The sequence below is a fragment of the Etheostoma spectabile genome, chromosome 10 (genome assembly GCF_008692095.1).
Source record: "Etheostoma spectabile isolate EspeVRDwgs_2016 chromosome 10, UIUC_Espe_1.0, whole genome shotgun sequence".
NCBI classification, from domain to species: domain Eukaryota; kingdom Metazoa; phylum Chordata; class Actinopteri; order Perciformes; family Percidae; genus Etheostoma; species Etheostoma spectabile.
Window position 1 is genome coordinate 21,789,720 of NC_045742.1, and position 17,609 is coordinate 21,807,328.

The window sequence follows — 17,609 nt, forward strand, 5'->3', positions numbered from 1 at the left end:
GGTAGTTCTATTAATCAGGTACAATAAGTTACGGGAAAGGGCCACGTGAAAATGCTATTTGAGTTCTAAATTTAATCTCAGAATTCTGAGATTATTTCTACTAACCCGAATAGAACTGGCTCAGCTCTGCCTTGTACCAGCTCCTTAGACTGGACTTAGACTTCCCTTTATTGATCCTTTTGGGAAGACTCCCGCGAGGAAATTGACAATTCTGGCAGCAGTTTTAGCAAGAAAAAAAAATTGGTAAAAAAGACAGTATAAAGACAACAAAATAACAGTAATAACATTACTAACAATAAGAACATTCATCAAATAAAGATAAAAAAGACCATAAATTATTATCAAAGTGTCAGTGTTGAGTCCAGTGTTAAAGTGATAAAGTGATAAAGTGACCAGGTATGTATGTATATAGGTATGTGTGTATTGTCCTCTCTGCCCTATTTCCTCCTCCCCCCAAGTGAGGAGTTGTAGAGTCTGATGGCATGAGGGACAAATGCTGTTGTAGTTTTAGACTGCACATTGAGCTCCTCTCTCCTCTCTATTTCCATTTGTGTGCATCCATGTCCCAGATATGCCTGTTACTAACCTAGCTCTGGGTAGTTATTCTCCGGGGTCCCTATGTTCTTTATCACCCAGCAGTTTTCCTTTGATTAGGGTGGCACCAAAATCATGGTTGCCGTGGTCCTGCGGCACATCATGCTGTGCCCTGTTAGGTCCTGTAACTACTCTCTTGCGGTGCCCTGCTATGCTCTGCTTCGTCCTGTGGTGCCGTGTATGCCCTGCGGTTCCCTGCTTTGAATTTAACTACTATTTCTAGTCACTGTTCCATTATCTTTTATTGGGACTGTTATTGGCACTATTCATCACACCGGCACCACCAGACACCGCCTACCAAGAGCCTGGTAGTTTTTCCTCGCCACTGTCGCGCTAAATGCTTGCTCTTGGGGGAATTACTAGAATTGTTGGGCCCTTGTAAATTATAGAATGTGGTCTAGACCTGCTCCATCTGTGAAGTGTCTCAAGATAACTCTTGTTATGAATTGATGCTACGAATAAAAATTGAATTGAATTATCTCGTGTAAATAACTAACAAACTAACTAATTTACTAACTAACTAACTAACTATTATTTTCATTACTGATTCATAATATTTTTTTCCAATCAATTCTTTAGTCACAAATTAGTAAAAAATGGTATGTTCTGCCTCTGTTTAGAAGTGGTGAATATACAGCTCACAGTAACTTAAAACTATCTTCCCCTTGCTGTCTGTAGCTGGTTGTGCTTTGCGTGTGTGGGATTCTGAAACGTCCATAAATACCTCACTCAAAGAACAAAAAAAAATCAATTTTTCTCATAATAATAAATATTCACATCAGTTTATTTTATTTTATTTTCTATGCCCTCATGTTAGGCGGGGGCATGCACAATAAGAGATAAGTAGAAAAAGACAGGCAACAACAAGGCTTTGAATACACAGATCTAATGCACATACATTCACATACATTCATCTAAACAACATCATCTCTGTTATCATTGTGATACTGCAGTGTGTTTCCATCACTCATAGCTACAGAAGAAGATCTTTTGTTATTTTTGCATATTTATATGTGACTGATTAAATTACTGTTTAATACTGTGATGGTGACGGAGCAGAAGGTTCCACCTGATCTCCGACCACTCCACCGATATCCTCCAGTTTTGATGATTTATGGTTTCTTAGGTTTGGCTTTGGGGACAACTTTAACAGTGGTCGACACAGATGTGGCTCCTAGCAGGTTGTGGGCGGTGCAGGTGTATGTTCCCTGGTCCACGTCCCTCACCTCATCCACCTGTAAGACAGACTGAGACTGCTGTCGAGCCGCTCCTCCCCCGACTGGAGTGATGCTGTCCTGTGTGTTCAGAGGCCTCCCGATCTGCAACCAGTACAGGCGCTCAGTTCAGTTTGCATTAAACACATCCAGCATGGGGGAAAGAGACCCCGTTATAATATGTTAATAATATAATATGTTACTAAATCATTAATAGATGGTTATAGGCCTGGATGCTCTGCAGTCCATAGGTTAGCAAAATTGGTAATGACACAGATCCTTCACCTACTTTGTCTCACAACCAACCTCGAATGTATCGTTTAGTAATACTTTAGTAAGTATGCCATATTGTCCTTGCGTGTCTGACCTGCTGTCCCGGGTATTCCCAGTTGAACTCTACGAGCACGTCCTGTTCCCCCACCACAGAGCAGCTGACACGCAGATCCCCCCCCACAGTCAACGAGCCTGACGAGGCCTGGATCACTGGAGCAGGAGGAGCCATGGGGTCTGATGGCAAATGTTTCAGAATTTCAGTGACTGTTTAAGTGACAAGTAAGCAAAAACTAATTTAACAGTGACTTGCATTAGTCAGCACAATGAAACTTTGTCTGTGACCGGCAATTTTTTGTGTGGAGTTTGCATGTTATGCATGTTTGGTTTTGTCTTGCAGTCTTAAAAATGCACATAGATACGGAGGTCTACAATGCCCTCCTCGAGCAGTACATGTACTAATACATCTATATTAACTTCTAGTGCTGCAATTAACAAGAATTTCTGAAGAACATTTCCTGCTGAAAATTTGCTGTTGAAATGTTTAACAAATTCAAATACTGAAAAGGCAAAGTTGAAGAAGTTGAATTATCTGTTTTAAAATCTAAATGCTGAAGGAAATTAAAGTATCATTTGAAGTGTAAGCACTGAGTGGAGTTGAATGCTGAAATGAAAATGCAGAAAAGAGTTGACATGGACGTCTGTGGACGTGTAAAAGAATTGGCCTGTAAGTGTCAGTTGAAGTGAAAGTCCTGAGATAAATTATTGCCAGTTGAAATGTATCAAGTGATGTTGGCGTGAAGTGAAGGGAAAACACTGAAAGCAGTTGAAGTAAATTATAAATGGGCAGTGGAAGTTGTCGGAGTCAGACAATCTTTTTTGGTAGTTGTTCAAAATGTGAAGCTCTGAGACCTGAAAGAGTTTGTCAGTTGATGTGTAAGGTTTCAAAGGATTGGAAATGTCAGCTGGTTGTTTTGACCAGTCAACAGCCAAAGCCCCAAAGTACATAATGTACACAAAACCAAAAAAGAACATTTGTCAGCCCTGTGCTGAATCGTCTTCTTGTACATAGTATTTCTCTGTCCTCTTGTCTGATGCATGCTGGGAGACGCTTTGCCCTGATCAGTTATAGGCAACAAACTAATTTTCGATTAAAGGAAAGTGTGATTTCGTGGCAGCACTCACAGTTAACATAGATGAGCATGTACTTGGTGGAGCTCTGCCTCAGGTTGCCCAGGCTGGCGACGCAGTACAAAGCTCCAGCATGATAAGGCCGGGGTCGATGAATGGTGAAGCCCCTCTTGACGTTAAAGGAGATCTCAGTCCCGTCCACCGCCACCTCCGCTGGTGGAAACTCGCGGTGCAGAGTCACTTTAGCCTCAGGTGATGTCACCTGGCAGGGGAGGAGCGTAGGCCAGTTGGTTCTCAGCTGAATCACCTCGTAGTAGTCGGACGACGGAACAAATAGCTCCTGTGGGTCTGATCGGTACAGTGAGAAGATATGGCAAGACTGACGACAAAATAACGTGTGTGTGAAAAAAGCTTCTGAGAAGTGCACATGTAGCATCAATAAAGTGGATTCACTGCACCGGGAAAGAAGACAAAGACTTTTACAGCTTTGTCATAATCCTTCCTGCAGTCTGTGTCTTCACAGTACATGGGATAACAGCTGTATTCCCCCGTGTCCGCACCAGTGGTGTTGACTAATGTCAGAACGCCATAGCGCTCATGTTGCACAGTCCTGCAGAGCCAAAACAGGAAACAGTCAAAGAACACACTGACTCTTTAAAAGATTGTAGGATTCTATATGTAGAAGAATAAATTGTACATCATGCATAATAAAGATGTATTGACAGCTTATAGCTTACCTGAGCCTTCCATCATGATCCTCCTCCAGGTACTTTGGGACGCTCCACTGCACAGGTTTGCCCCTGCACCTCAGCTCCAGAGTGTGTCCTGTCTGCACACTTAGAGTTTCTCCCACCGTCTTAAACTTCCCTTTGTTAAACACCTGTACGTGTGAGACATACAATAACACAGGTAATCCCTGATGCTGTCATGTTCTGTGCTTAATGAATGTTCCTTGAACAAACTACTTGTGTCCTAGATTAAATACCTGTGTGAGGAAGGTCTGTGCAGATGGAGCTTTGATTTTGGGTTTGGCTGTTACAGCTCTGGGCCCTTTATTTGTTGATTTACCAAGTTTCGGTTTGCTAAGCTTAGGCTTCCTCCCTGGAGTAGTCCTCTGTTCTTGGGCGTCTTTTTGACAATCAGCTGCACAGCATAAAGAGCACATAATGCATTAATATGTCATAAGATGCAGGCAAATATTTTATGATATGAATGAATTGACTAATAAGTTAAGAAAAGTTGGTAATGGTATTATGGTAAGCCTCATCTTGCTTTAAGCCAACAGAAATCTCCCCTCTTTATTTATTCTAGGAACACATACTCACAGAACTTCACAGCGAGTAATGAAGTCACTTACCTAACTCGAAGAGTACGGCACAAAAAAGGAGAGCACTAAGCACAAGCCTCCCCTTTGATCCAAACAAGTTCACCAAAGGCATGATTGATCAGTGGAATAAAATGAAGGTCCGTGGATTGTTAGTTCATGCAGTTGAACACAGAGAACATACTGCAATAACCAGAGAGAAGAGGAGGAGGGCAGAGCCTGCAGTCAGCTGTTTACCAGAATCACACAAATTCCTCCTCCTGAGAGTGGCGTTAGTACCCCAAATTCCTTCTGACTGGCTCAATGGAGGCTTTCAAGCCTGTCCGGACCAATGAGGGTCCAGAGACAGAGGCCCCTCCGTGTGGAATCACACAGCTTGTTTGCTTAGCTGCTGGACTGGAAGTGTCTGGTCCTCCGAAACACACTACACAGCCCAGGCAAAGACTGTTTGGCAAGGGTATTAAAGAGCATTTGGCACCCGATAAACCTTTTGTACTGCATTCACTGATTGTCTTTGCAGTGGTAAAACAAATCACAGGCTTGGCCAGCTTTAGACCCACATACAATGCACAAAGTTTTTATCAACTTATCTTATAAGTTGAGATTTATCATTTTTACATCTATTTATCTGTTGCTTTTAATGTGTTGGTATGTTTGGTGTAATGGATCATTTCTATTGTGAAATAATTCTAATAAAACTACATTTTATTGTGAAAATCCATCAACTTAAATCAATAACCTGCAGCACAGATTGTAATGCCCTCTGAGAAGAACTTGAGATGTTAGGCTAATAGGAAATAGAAATATTGATAATATTTATGTTCTCAATGATTCGCGTCTGTGAAAGTACATGTTTCTAAACAGGAAAATAAATTCAGGTTTTGTATGTTTGATTAAATCCATAGCATGTTGAACCCAGTGAGAAGTACAATGTAAACCCTTCCTTTTTCAGTGACTAGCTAAGCCACCATCTTGACCATGACACACAGGTAAGCTTCGGTGAAAGGTCCTTTTGTTCTCAGTGAACTCTGGTTTGTGAAGGGGCTCTGGTGTTCTACTAAAGATTACGAGTGGAACTGGTCTTTTTATTAACACACATAATGTGGAAAATGAACTCCAGATTGTAGTCGTCTTAAAAACTGGATACTTTCTTTTTAATTTAGGAATACATTTTCAACATATAATTATACAACATGTACACTTTGCATATTTACACTTTGAAACAACAAACAATTAATAAAGTGACACTTGAAACAGGCTAAAAGCGAAAAAATGAGACATTTCACAAAGTTTTCTGTATCTACAGTGTACTTACTTTTGTACAGTCTTACTCCATATTTTGATATGTAAAAAACAGTTATTTTGTTATTCATAATCATAATTAGAATTGTATCAAATTAAAATACATTTCTACATTTCACAATTGATGATGAAAAATGTAAAGTTGTTATTTAAGTGTAATTTAATAGAAATTAACAACAGAAAATAACTTGAGGGCTTTTTTCTTACTAAACACAGGTGTCCAGGACACAGCTCTGAAATTGATACAGGCAACATGTACAGGTCCAAAAATACGTCAGGCATCAGTGGTTGGCATCGAGAATATTTAGATAAACTTCAAACTCCATCATAATGTGGGGTTCCCCTCTCAGATGTTAGATGGCGCAGGAACAGAGCAATGGTCGCTGCATGTAAAACAGTGGTTACACACTTGCAGTTCCTCAGTGTAACATCCTAATTTAATTCATTGGCTCCTACAGAACTCAGAACTTTTCTTCTTTAATGATGTCCTTGTCTGTTTTGTCGCTGACAGTTTTGATCTGTATCTGTTTGGCCATGAGACGCTTCCTCTGAACACTGTGACGGACACCGTAGCCAAAATAGATGAGTAACCCTGGAGAGAGAAGAGGTGGATCATAACAGTTCAGCAACTAACTCAACAAAAGCCCTGCAAACCTTTCAAGCAGAAATATGTTCTTACCCACAAGCATCCAAATAGCGTATCGCACCCATGTTTCCCCACTTAACTGTACCATTAGGTAGACGTTGATGAATGTACTCAGTAACGGCAGAGCAGGGAGTAAAGGCACCTTTGAATAGACAACAGAAGATGTGAGAAGATGGATTTTCTTGTTGATTTTTATGAGAACGTACAAACAAAATGTGGCTCTACTTTCTCAGAAACACAATTAAAACACTATCACCATGAAAGATGCCTTGGTGCTGTTTTGTGGGTGCCTCCAGATGAGGAACGTGTTGAGCAGCACAATGAAGGCGAGGATGCAGACAACCGCCAGACTCCATGCTTCCATACGGGACAGAGCATCTATGGCTTGACTCAGTGTAACACACAGTGCGACTACAAATGCAACTGTAACAAAAAAAAGATGTATGAGAGAAGCCAGTTTGTGGACCAGAGAAACAAAAAAACAAAACAAAAATAAGTTAGTGGTCAACAAATGGTACTAGAGTGCTTAAGAAATAAAAAGCAACAAGTGATTCAGTTTTGTTGGCCTTGCATACCAGTGATTATAGTCAAGATTGTGACTCTTCTTGAGGTGGATGAATTGGGAGATGACGGAGGCTTCAGGAAGCTAAACTTGGTGCTTCTTTCTATGATCTGCAGGTCTGTGTCTTTAGATGGACCTTCTTGGTACCTTGAGTGAAAAAAAATGTAACACGTACATTGAGTTTTGCACAGCATTCCAGCTAAAGCACAGTGGGAGAAGAAACATGAAATAAATATACCTCAGTATTAAGATGCATATGGCCACGAGCGTGTAAGCAAACAGAGTGCCGATGGACATCATTTCCACCAAGGCTTCCAGGTCAAACAGTAGAGCCATGATGGCTAAAGATGACAACCAGGGAACACAGAGTTACTTTAAGTCCATAAACCTCACCACATACTCTATAGAAGCTGATGAACAGCTGGAACATCTGTACCTGACACAGTTCCAGACGATATAGTTGCTACAGCAGGACTGCCCTTTGAGGTGACTTTGGTCAGGGGTTGGAAGAGCAGACCGTCTCTTGCCATGGCAAAGAGCACACGGGGCATTGGGAACATTGAACCCAGCAGGCTGGAGAAACAAAACACAAACAGGGTCAGTCAACGTCCAGTATACGTTCTCTCTAATGTAGAATCCCTTTTTCTCTCCAACATTTCTATGCAGATTTGTTAATCCTACCCCAAAATTTCTTTGTTGGCATTCTGTATCAATGACATTGCAAATGTAAGGTTGCATATGGCCCGACCCTTCACTGATTAATGAATGGTTCCCGTTAAAGAAAAGTCAGCTTGTTTCACCTAACACAATGACCTTAATGCCAAACTGAGATTTGAGATTATTCACTTGTTTTTTTATCATATATATTTTGTTCCACCCTGTGTGATGAACCCCCCAACTCTACTAGGTGTGTGTCTTGCAGGATCTGGGTCAAGGCAGAGAGTCGTTAACTTTTGAGCCACACCTGGGCCCAGTGTGGTTGGACATAAAAGCTTACCACATTTCCACAAAGTGCCCTATCTTCCCTCACCGCAGCTGTATTTTGGGGTTTACTTGTTACAGACATTTCCACACACCATGTGAGTTATGATTAATTACTGACTTTCACTTTTCTTTTTCTCCGTTTTTTAGTATTTCTGTAATTTTTTATTTCATGCTAATGCCTCGTCTGGCCTCCCATCTTTGTTGCAGCATATGAGCTGGGTTGCAACCGTAGACAGTCAACATTAATGGACAAAGCATCTGGTTCGGTGAAGTGCTGCGAAAGCGCAAGTGCCTTAAACCTGATCTATCTGAATTTCAGCAAGGGGTGAGTCGTGCGAATGAAAAAGGAGGTCAGTTTCTGTGGAAGTCTGAGAGAAAGTGACCCACTTCTTACTTGATTAATTTCATGGTCTCAATTGCTAGTTTTAAGTCTTCTGCAATACAGAATAATGTTCATTTTTTGAATTATGGTGTTGTTGATTTTCAAATTGTCGATAAAGAAGGGTGTGTTTTAGAGCGCGGCTATGATGTGATTGCCGGTGAAAGTGTGTAACGTAACGTGGCTCTTCCCTCACTCCTCCCTCTTGTCTGAAAACATCACATCCGCAACCAGGATGGCTGCGCCCGTAACGGAAAACTCGACAACTCAATGCAGATCTCCACAAAGCAATGGGTGATGTCACACATGCTCTGTCCATTAATATTAAGAGTCTATGGTTGCGACCCCTTTTCAGACAAGGAAACAAAACCTCTGGCAGTCCCTCTGGTGCTACAAGCTCCAGTTGTTAGAAACAAAGTTGTTGCTAACCGAAACTTCCTTTGGTATAAGTCTAATCTGAGAAAACAGTGATAACTCTGACCATGACAGAGTTATGACATGTTTTACAAGAATCATAGCTGACCATATTAGTCTTGGGCTACGCTAAGTTAGCAATAAAGTGACCTTGTGGCTCTACACACCATGTGGCAGCCTTGAATGCTTTTCAGATTATGTGTGAAGTCGATTTTCTGGGTAAATAGTGCTGCAGAGCACACTTTGTTATTTCAGTAGAGTACATTGTAATAGAGTGTAACAGTAAGATGCCTGGAATAAACAGCACTGGCTTTGTAGTAAATTTTCATTTGGCAAAATCCATGGTAGCCGTTCTTTAGATGTATGAGTAAAGCATTTACACAAACTCATAAATAACTTTTTGTTATATTTTCTGAAACTATCACTACATTCAGACTCTCCTCATGAATCAGAAAAAATCTCGTTCCTCTGCCTCTTCCTGGGTAGATGCTAGATTGCTCCAGATGCATTAACATGGGCATACTGTGCAGGCGAACACTTGGGCTTCCCGTCGATCATTGCAGCCGGAGACTGCGACACATGTACAGTATCGGTTGCAATTTGGCATCTATCCTCTTGGTGCTGCTAACGACATGAAGAAAACAGAGCAGAGCAGAGGAGTCTCTAACAAAATATCAATGACTGTTCGTGAACAGTGAAACTATGCAGTGCTGATCAAAAATGAGCTTGATGGTGTTTTAAGCCCCCAATGTCAACTTCCAGGCAATGCTGCAACCATTGACTTCAAGGCACCTAACCTTAACCCCTAATCCTAGACGTTGGGGGCTTAAAACACAAAACACCCAAAAACGATGAGACTGTTCAGCTCGGCTTTGGATTGGTGGAAAGTTGCAAATGCCAGTAGGAGTGCCAACGGGAGGCAAAGGAACAAGATTTTATTGACAGATTGGTGAAGGTCTGTGAAGTTGTACGTAGACCCAGTGGTGCTTTGAGCTAAATGCTAACGGCATGCTAACATACTCACAATGACAATGTTAATATGCTGATGTTTTACTTGGTTTAGTGTAAGAATACTAACACTAGCACTAAACACAGTACAGTTGAGGCTGATTGGAAAGTCATTAGTTCTGCAGGTACTAAAGGCAGGGTTGGTAACTATTTTCAGTTTTTTAAATCTTGTTTGAATGGTCTTCACACCCCAACAGCAATAAATAACTCTTGGGCTTTGAAAAAGGTGCAAAAAAGACATCTATGGCCGCTCTAATCCTCTAAGAACACCTGCCAATCACTGCCTCATGGTGAGAATGCCTACCAATCACTGCCTCGCGGTCCCGCTTGGAAAGAACCACTAGCATGCCTCCTTGCCACATTGTGCATACTCGACTGACCCTGGCTTTAAGTCTTAAACCAAAGTATTGGATAAATTGAAATTTTGATCAAATAACAAGTCATCCTGAATGGAAAAGAATGTTTGTATCACACTTTATGGCAATCTATTCTATCTACAGTTATGGAGACATTTGTCCAAAAGAGTCAGGGATTAACAAAGTCCTTACGATACATCCTCTGTTGACCATGAATGTCAGTACTAAAGTTAAAGGCTATCCATCCAATAGTTGTTGACGTAGTTCAGTCTGGACCAAGGTGTTGAAACAACCAAATGACCCCACTGCTAGCGTGGCTAAAAGTTAAATATTTTTAGCCCACAAGTTTTCTCCAATCACAGTCACATCCCATGACCACTAGTGTACTACCAGTGTTTTCTTACCTGGTGGACAGGGCACACAGTGATCCCACAGCCACAACATATTTGGCAGGACCCCAGCCAATGTAATCAAAGGCCACTGGCAGAGGGCTTTTTTCATTGAGCAAGTAGTAGGGCATCATCAGGGTGAGAGCAGCAGAAACCGCAAAGTAGGCCAGGAAACAGATAAGTAGTGAAGCCACAATGCCCAGAGGAATGGACTTCTGGGGGTTCTTTACCTCCTCACCTATGACGAAGAAAAAACAATGGTTAATGATATTCTTCTTTCAGCTGTTTGGGGTTACATGAAATGAAAGAGGAATATCCCAAAAATAAGACAAAATCTGTAACAATTTGATGACCAGCTTCAAGACTGTCATGTACATAGCAGTTTGGCAAACAAAATTCAAAGATCCACTTATTGGAAAATGTCCAGTACCCGGTTGCATAAAACCACTTTGTATACGGCTGCCCTTAAATTTTCATCTATGGATCCCTTAGAAAAAAATGAATTGCATTAAATTAAAAAGGATTTCCTTGTGATGTTGTAAGGGAAAAAATAACCTTTTGATCTTGAGTGATGGCCCCAATACTTAATTGTTCCTATGTGCGTTGCTAGAAGGTCCTAAGTAACCACTTTCTAGAGATTTCTTTAAGGGACTCATACCAGTCTCAAAAGTGTAAAAGAATTGTGAAACGTAAGACAATTGCTGAATTTATGGTTATTAAAGAGGAGGAGTAGATCAACACGCATTTTACAGGTAAAACCCACTAGACACTGAACGACGCCTAACCTGTTCTAGAGAATATCTTCAAAATCTCTACAATGTTTGAACCAGATGTGCTTGTGCTTACCACATTTTAGTAGAACAACATTTTCATATTCAGTTCAGTTATGACTAGCCAACACTGGCAGTAATGCTGTCAAGTAACATAAAAGGATGATGATGTAATTGAAGCTAAACCATGGTAACTGAAGTGCCCATGTGCTGTACTATGACAGTAAAGCCTATATGCAATGCCACTAAATTAACCTCTGAGTCTAGGTAAATATTTTGGATAAGGGACAAACTCTTGGACAAACTGGCACTTTTAGCCACATATCATTAAAAAAAGCTGATTGGGTAACATTTTACTGTCTTACTGTCAAATAAAAATTGATTGATTGATTGATAGCCATCGTCATATGGAATTTGTCACATAGATGGTTCAGTTGTTATCAGGTCACATGATAACAGCTATACCATCTCCGAGAAAAGTGAGCAAACTCCATCAGATGATGGCCACGAGATATGGATCAAAGAAAAGGTTGTGTAAGTGCCAGGGTTTATTTTTTTGTCAAATCTAGATGCTTTTTACATTTACATGATTGAGGTGTACACAATATTGCATTTCACTGGAGGAATTGGAAAATCTTTACAATTGTATCATATTTCAGAAATAATACAGGAAACCTATTGAAATCTGTTGCATCACTTCAACGTTTGGCACATATTTCTGCTTTGTCACTGTAGATACAGTATTACAATATGAAATGTGTATTTGAGCTTGTATTTATTTAGATAGAGATCTAATGATAAAATGTAACCAACTCTAATCACAATGATACTGATAAAGGGAGACCTTCTTACCCGTTGTAGCGATGCAGTCAAATCCAACAAAAGCGTAGAAACATGTTGCAGCTCCGGCCACGGTTCCACTTAAGCCATAAGGGAAAAATCCACCCACTCCATACACACTTGTCACATTGACAGTAGAGCTCAAGTTTCTGCAGTGGGGAGAGAGCATTATGTTGTGTTTATTTACAGTGAGATAAAAATGCTACTGTATTTACAGGATCCTGCACACACCCAAACACAGACAGGCTTATATTGCTCTTTAACATTACTGGAGTTCTGCTGTGGCGTTTATCAGAGCCTCTTCACTGATTTTCCAGTTGGAAATGTCCCCCTTGATGAATCCAGAGATGGCCACAAACAGCAGCACCACGATATTGACTGCTGTGAAGATCTTGTTGATTGTTGTTGACTCTTTCACTCCAAATGCCAGCACACCTTAATGGGAAACATGGTGAATGCTATTTTTGTTTGTATGCATTACTGCCGGCAGCAAAACAACACCAGTTTCATCATTTTACCTGACAGTATCATGACGAGAGCAGCAGCAAAGACATCTGGGTAAGCTGCCAGGCCAGGGAGGCCCATGGCTGCGTGTTCTTCAAAGTATTTTGATATGTGACCCCCTATAAGGTCATCAAATGTCCCACTCCATGCCAGTGCAACACTAGAAGTCCCTGATTAGATAGTGGGAGAAAGATACAATAAATTAATTTAGCCACAATCTAACTGTAGTCATAAACAGGACATTACAGTCCGGTTATAGTTCCTCTCTGCGTCTTTAACACTTCATGACTCAGTTATTCCAAGCCATTACGCTGGTTTACGACCATATTGAAAAGCAAGCAATGAATTTCACAAGCGGTGTAAAACAATTTTTTTGCGAAAACATTTAATGTTAAAAGAGCCATTCAGAAATTCAAAATTGAAATTGCCTATGGAGCATGAGAAAGGTCACAGAATGTTTAAGAGTCTCATGATGATGGTTGATCATTTATGGGTTCTCAGTGAGACAAGCATGTTTCATAAGAGGGAAATATCAGTTTTGGGAGGAAAATCACAAATTTGAGCCAGCGATTAATAGAAAGACAGAGATTAAATTAAAAATGTCTGTACAGTTATTTTCTGTTCATTGTAGGCAACCTTTTCAAAATAATATCATTTTTATAAGAGGAGACAAAACCTACATCACTAAATAATATACATGATCATATATTGCAATTGATGATATATGAAAAAAATCCTGTGTGTCACACTTGCCTATGACGTAGGAGAGTAATAGATTCCACCCAGTGATAAAAGCCAGCAGCTCTCCAACAGTGACATAGCTGTAGAGGTATGCTGAGCCTGTTTTGGGAACCCGCGACCCAAACTCTGCATAGCACAGCCCGGCGAATATGGATGCCATGGCGGCGATGAAGAAGGAGATGATGATGCTGGGTCCTGCAGTGTCTCTGGCCACCTCTCCGGAGAGGACGTAGACCCCGGCCCCCAGGGTGCTGCCCACACCAAGGGCCACCAGGTCCAGAGTAGTCAGGCATCGGTTAAACGTGGACTGCTCCCCCTCTGGCTCCAGGGGCTTCCTCCGAGACAGGCTCACCAGAAAGGACTTCACCACACCGCACGGCATGCTTCTATGGCTTTGGATCAAGATGGAAAGATGTGGGAATGATAAAGGAAGAGATAGGCGGGAGTGCAGTTTGATATTGTGGAAAAAAGAGGGAGGGAAGAGGAGAGGGGGAGAAAGGGTGAACTTGTCAGTAAATAATTGTCAGATAGATCAGCCTCACAGTAAAACATTTCCTCTCTTATCTGTTTTTTATGTAACAGTGGCAAAAGGATTAATTTATTAAGGTGACATGTTCCATTTTTTTTTTAAATTAAAGCTTAATTGTGATTAGATGATAAAATGTCACTCAAATGCTCAATCCATATTTTACCGAATTCATATTAAGGAGAAAAAAAAGACTGAATTCACTCACCTCTCCTGTGTAATCCCTTGCCTCACAGGTGCGCTTAGGAGAGTCAATTACATTAATATGATCTGTCATTCCACTAAATCCCATTATTCTTTTATGCATGCCCTTTTTTATCACTACCCTGATATGATAGTGCTGATGTCTGGAGTTTTCATTGCCTCCCACCCTACAAAAGCAACGCCCTTTAACTCAACCTTCAATTACTTGCACAATTACTTCCTTGAACATTTCTCAGGAATCCAGGCGATTCATTCATAATAGGTTTTTCCGCTGGTAATAAAAAAATAAATAATTTCTAACTTGTGAAGTGTGTTCTCACCCCCCCAGAGTAGTATCATCAATACTCAGAGATAATCCCTCCTCTCTGTGTTTATATTACCTGAGTTGACATGCTTGTTCTGCATGAAAAAAAACACAATTTTTTTGTTTTCCTTCTTCTAATATATGATTGCATCTGCTGGACAGTTTGTAAAAAAAATCTGTTTTTATTACTGCTATTAAGCATCTGAACCAGAAGTAATTTGGTTACTTAATCCATATTTACCATATCTGACGCCAAATAAATGATAAGAAGGAAAAGAACAATCCTCTGAGAGAACCAATCAGGCACAACGTTACATTTGCCTGTTTTGTTTCTTGTTGTCTTGCTTCTTTTTTGAAAGTACGAATCTTTCTGCGTGTTCTTTTCGCTTCTCGTGCTCGTAATGTAAGAGAGAGCTGTGGCTCTGTTAATCTTTTCATGATTATGCTTTCGAGATAACTTAAGGTACACATTCTTCTATGACTTTGGATTTTGTCCTTCACAAACAAGAACCAAAAAAAAAAAAAAAAGAAACGTTTGAATGTGACCACAGTAAAAACTGAGTAAAACACGGTTTAAATTTCCACTTTCTGACACTCATCAATAAAACATGGTTATTTATCATAGATGTACGCAGTGTTGTTGCTTTTCATAAGGTAGGTTACGTCATTGCCCCCAAAAAATTACACTGTAGGATAGGATAGGATTTTAGAATTTCCTGTGCAGTAGTTTAAAAGAAAAATGTTTACACATCAGAAGAACACAAATGCACGTCAAGTAGACATAGATGAAAAAATATACATGTGTGTATGAATGTATGTATGTATGTATGTATGTATGTATGTATGTATGTTCTCAAAGTGTGTTTCTATGCATGTGTTGCGTAGAAAAAGCCTGTGACCGTATCACTGCAGCTGTGTTGGAGATTTACTGCTTCTAAGAGCCGTGTCCCGATCTGTACCTGGAGGTGTGAGCCGGCCCTGAGAGTTAATGAAACGGAGGAGGACAAAGCAGCTTTCATGGCTTATGCATGCAACAGGCACGCTACACACTTACTCTTTGAAAGGTAGATTTTGCCTTCTCATCTCCCATCAGGGGATTTCAGATCACCTAATCCCTCCTGGCATCCACTTCAGCAGGCAGGAAGTGAGTAGGAAAGCAGCCTGTGTGGACGGTCAAAGTACCTTATGACCAAACGCAAAGCTCAGGGTTCCTATCTGCAGATCTCACAGGTTGAGATACTGTCTCCAGAAGGACATGGTAATGCTTAACTAAACAACAGTTACCACGCACGTGATGTGCGGCTTTATGATCAGAAGGTTGATTTGGACTACAGTGAAGCTCAGTTAATGATCATCATTGTGTTATTTGTGGCTGTCTACTGTGCGTTTAAAAAAAAAAAACATCTTGAGATGCAGTGTTACAGATAAATATTGCAGTCCAGCATTCAAATTCACAGAAGTTAAAGCAGAGGTCAGGGATTTAAATCTGACTGGTCACTTTATTCAGTAGATACACAAGTTGTTTACCTTGTCTTCAGTCCCACGAGGAGTGACTGGTGACTGTGTGGTGAAAACAGCGCGGTGATGCAAAAATATCCCTGCTGTTGACTTGGATGAAAGAAACATGATTTTTTACTGCGATATATACAAGACTGGCCTGCGTGACCCTCCCACTCAATGGAATTACTTACAAAGTAGCCTTTCTCACTCCCGTCCAGTTTGGATCATAATGTGCTCATTATTGCATGGAAGGCACGGGGTGAGAATTGTGAACAGCAAATCCCATTCAGAATGTCAAAAATGCTTTTGTGCTCTCTTCATTTGTTGTTTTGTTTTCACAAGTTTTTATTCCATTTTTTGTTTTAAATTCATGCTTTTGGAGGTGATGGATAAATAGATTTTCTTATTGACATAATTAACAACTGTTAGTTTGGGTAAACATATCTAAAAGGGAAGAAAAGACAACATAGATTGAAAAATCATTAGTGCAATGAATCATAAAATCTTTCAAAAGTTTAAATACATAATTAAACACATTTTTCAGTACATTATAACAACCTCATGAACCTTATTTGGTGTCCTGATGTTTTTTAGTCCAATTGTTGTCTGTACAACAGGTTCTCATGTAATGCATTTTCAAAACAGAAGAGGTCAGTAAACTAAATCACATTTCATCTCTGGTGCCTTCAGACTCTGTCTGTGTTTACCTTATAGGGGCCCTCTCCCTCTGAACACTGGCTGGTAGAAATTTAAAGAAGTTCCAGGATAATATGATATGATAAAATAAGGGAAAGCAAGTCAGACACAACCATAAGTTTTCCTGATAGGCTGTGTTCAACAGAACCTGTTCAAGTAAAGGCATGAATGAAAAAGTGTCCTTCATGTTCATACAGTAAGCTGAGGTTGGGTGGTGTTGTAACCACAAAGCCAATGGCACTGATATTGACTTCCAGGATGAAACATGCTGAGTCATGCTTCTGCTAGTGTGCCACTGGACTGTCTGTCTGTAAGTCCTGGGAGTCAGCTCTTCTCTCAACATCTCTTTTGCCAAACTCCATACAATTCTTACCAACAATTAACGCAGTAGATACAATTCTTTGCATAAAACATAACATAAGCTACACAAACATGTAGGACATACACTGCCTGGGTATCTTACATATCTTTTTAACGACAGATCATTTTTACGGCATCAGGTCCTAAAATTATGTGTTCCTTCAAAATCACTTAGATTGAGAAATTGGCCCATATTATAACTAATACAAAAAATAAACACTACACTATTCTGCAGATTGTTCAACTTGTGTGTGTGCTATTATTGTTTTGTAGGCTACTGTAATCAGGCCCCACAGCTTGCTCAAAATGGCTTTTTCTGTTTAATCGCATGTTTCAATTAAATCTGGTGGCTATAAATAAACATAATTTCTGATGACATATTATAGGCTACCTAAAACTAATTTGTATCAACGTGTATGACCCCATAATCACTGAGAGTTTATGGGAAACTGTACTATTTGTTCTACGTTATCACTTTCTGTAACATGGCCTCCCCCCTGATTCCCCATCCCCCCCCACCCCCACCGGTGTCTCTCTACCACTTACTGGAACAGACGCCTGACGGGACAGAAATAGAGCAGGCAAGCTCTC

General features: G+C 40.4%; 2 protein-coding genes across 5 annotated transcripts; both read right to left on the reverse strand.

Moving 5' to 3' along the window:
- Positions 1-1,354: 1,354 nt before the first annotated feature.
- Positions 1,355-4,833, reverse strand: LOC116697173 (platelet-derived growth factor receptor-like protein). Its single transcript, XM_032528502.1, has 7 exons — positions 4,567-4,833; positions 4,195-4,352; positions 3,947-4,089; positions 3,668-3,819; positions 3,264-3,557; positions 2,176-2,315; positions 1,355-1,913 (listed from the first exon to the last, which is right to left on the reverse strand). The coding sequence occupies exons 1-7, from the start codon at positions 4,646-4,648 to the stop codon at positions 1,707-1,709; spliced, it is 1,176 nt and encodes a 391-aa protein (XP_032384393.1). The 5' UTR covers positions 4,649-4,833; the 3' UTR covers positions 1,355-1,706.
- Positions 4,834-5,737: 904 nt separating this feature from the next.
- LOC116696373 (cationic amino acid transporter 2) lies at positions 5,738-16,153 on the reverse strand. 4 transcript variants are annotated; one of them, XM_032527280.1, is made up of 13 exons: positions 15,990-16,137; positions 15,517-15,623; positions 13,441-13,820; positions 12,702-12,857; positions 12,453-12,618; positions 12,196-12,332; positions 10,589-10,811; positions 7,480-7,616; positions 7,282-7,384; positions 7,057-7,190; positions 6,738-6,904; positions 6,515-6,623; positions 5,738-6,427 (listed from the first exon to the last, which is right to left on the reverse strand). In XM_032527280.1, the coding sequence occupies exons 2-13, from the start codon at positions 15,543-15,545 to the stop codon at positions 6,297-6,299; spliced, it is 1,872 nt and encodes a 623-aa protein (XP_032383171.1). In that variant the 5' UTR covers positions 15,546-15,623; positions 15,990-16,137; the 3' UTR covers positions 5,738-6,296. The 4 variants fall into 4 exon arrangements, with proteins under 4 accessions (XP_032383171.1, XP_032383172.1, XP_032383174.1 ...); XM_032527281.1 differs by having other exon boundaries at positions 5,739-6,427; positions 13,441-13,814; positions 15,990-16,136; XM_032527283.1 differs by lacking the exon at positions 15,517-15,623 and having other exon boundaries at positions 5,739-6,427; positions 15,990-16,153.
- Between the last annotated feature and the right edge of the window lie 1,456 nt (positions 16,154-17,609).

Bases quoted from the DNA above. Each gene is read 5' to 3' on its own strand.
- LOC116697173 (XM_032528502.1), bottom strand. From the start codon at position 4,648: ATGCCTTTGGTGAACTTGTTTGGATCAAAGGGGAGGCTTGTGCTTAGT. The intron at 3,820-3,946 runs GTAAGCTATAAG...TTGGCTCTGCAG, and splicing joins GATCATGATGGAAGGCTCAG to GACTGTGCAACATGAGCGCT. The intron at 2,316-3,263 runs GTGAGTGCTGCC...ATTTGCCATCAG, and splicing joins CATGCTCATCTATGTTAACT to ACCCCATGGCTCCTCCTGCT.
- LOC116696373 (XM_032527280.1), bottom strand. From the start codon at position 15,545: ATGAGAAGGCAAAATCTACCTTTCAAAGA. The intron at 12,858-13,440 runs GCAAGTGTGACA...CTATCTAATCAG, and splicing joins ATTACTCTCCTACGTCATAG to GGACTTCTAGTGTTGCACTG. The intron at 6,905-7,056 runs GTATGCAAGGCC...TTTTTGTTACAG, and splicing joins AATCTTGACTATAATCACTG to TTGCATTTGTAGTCGCACTG.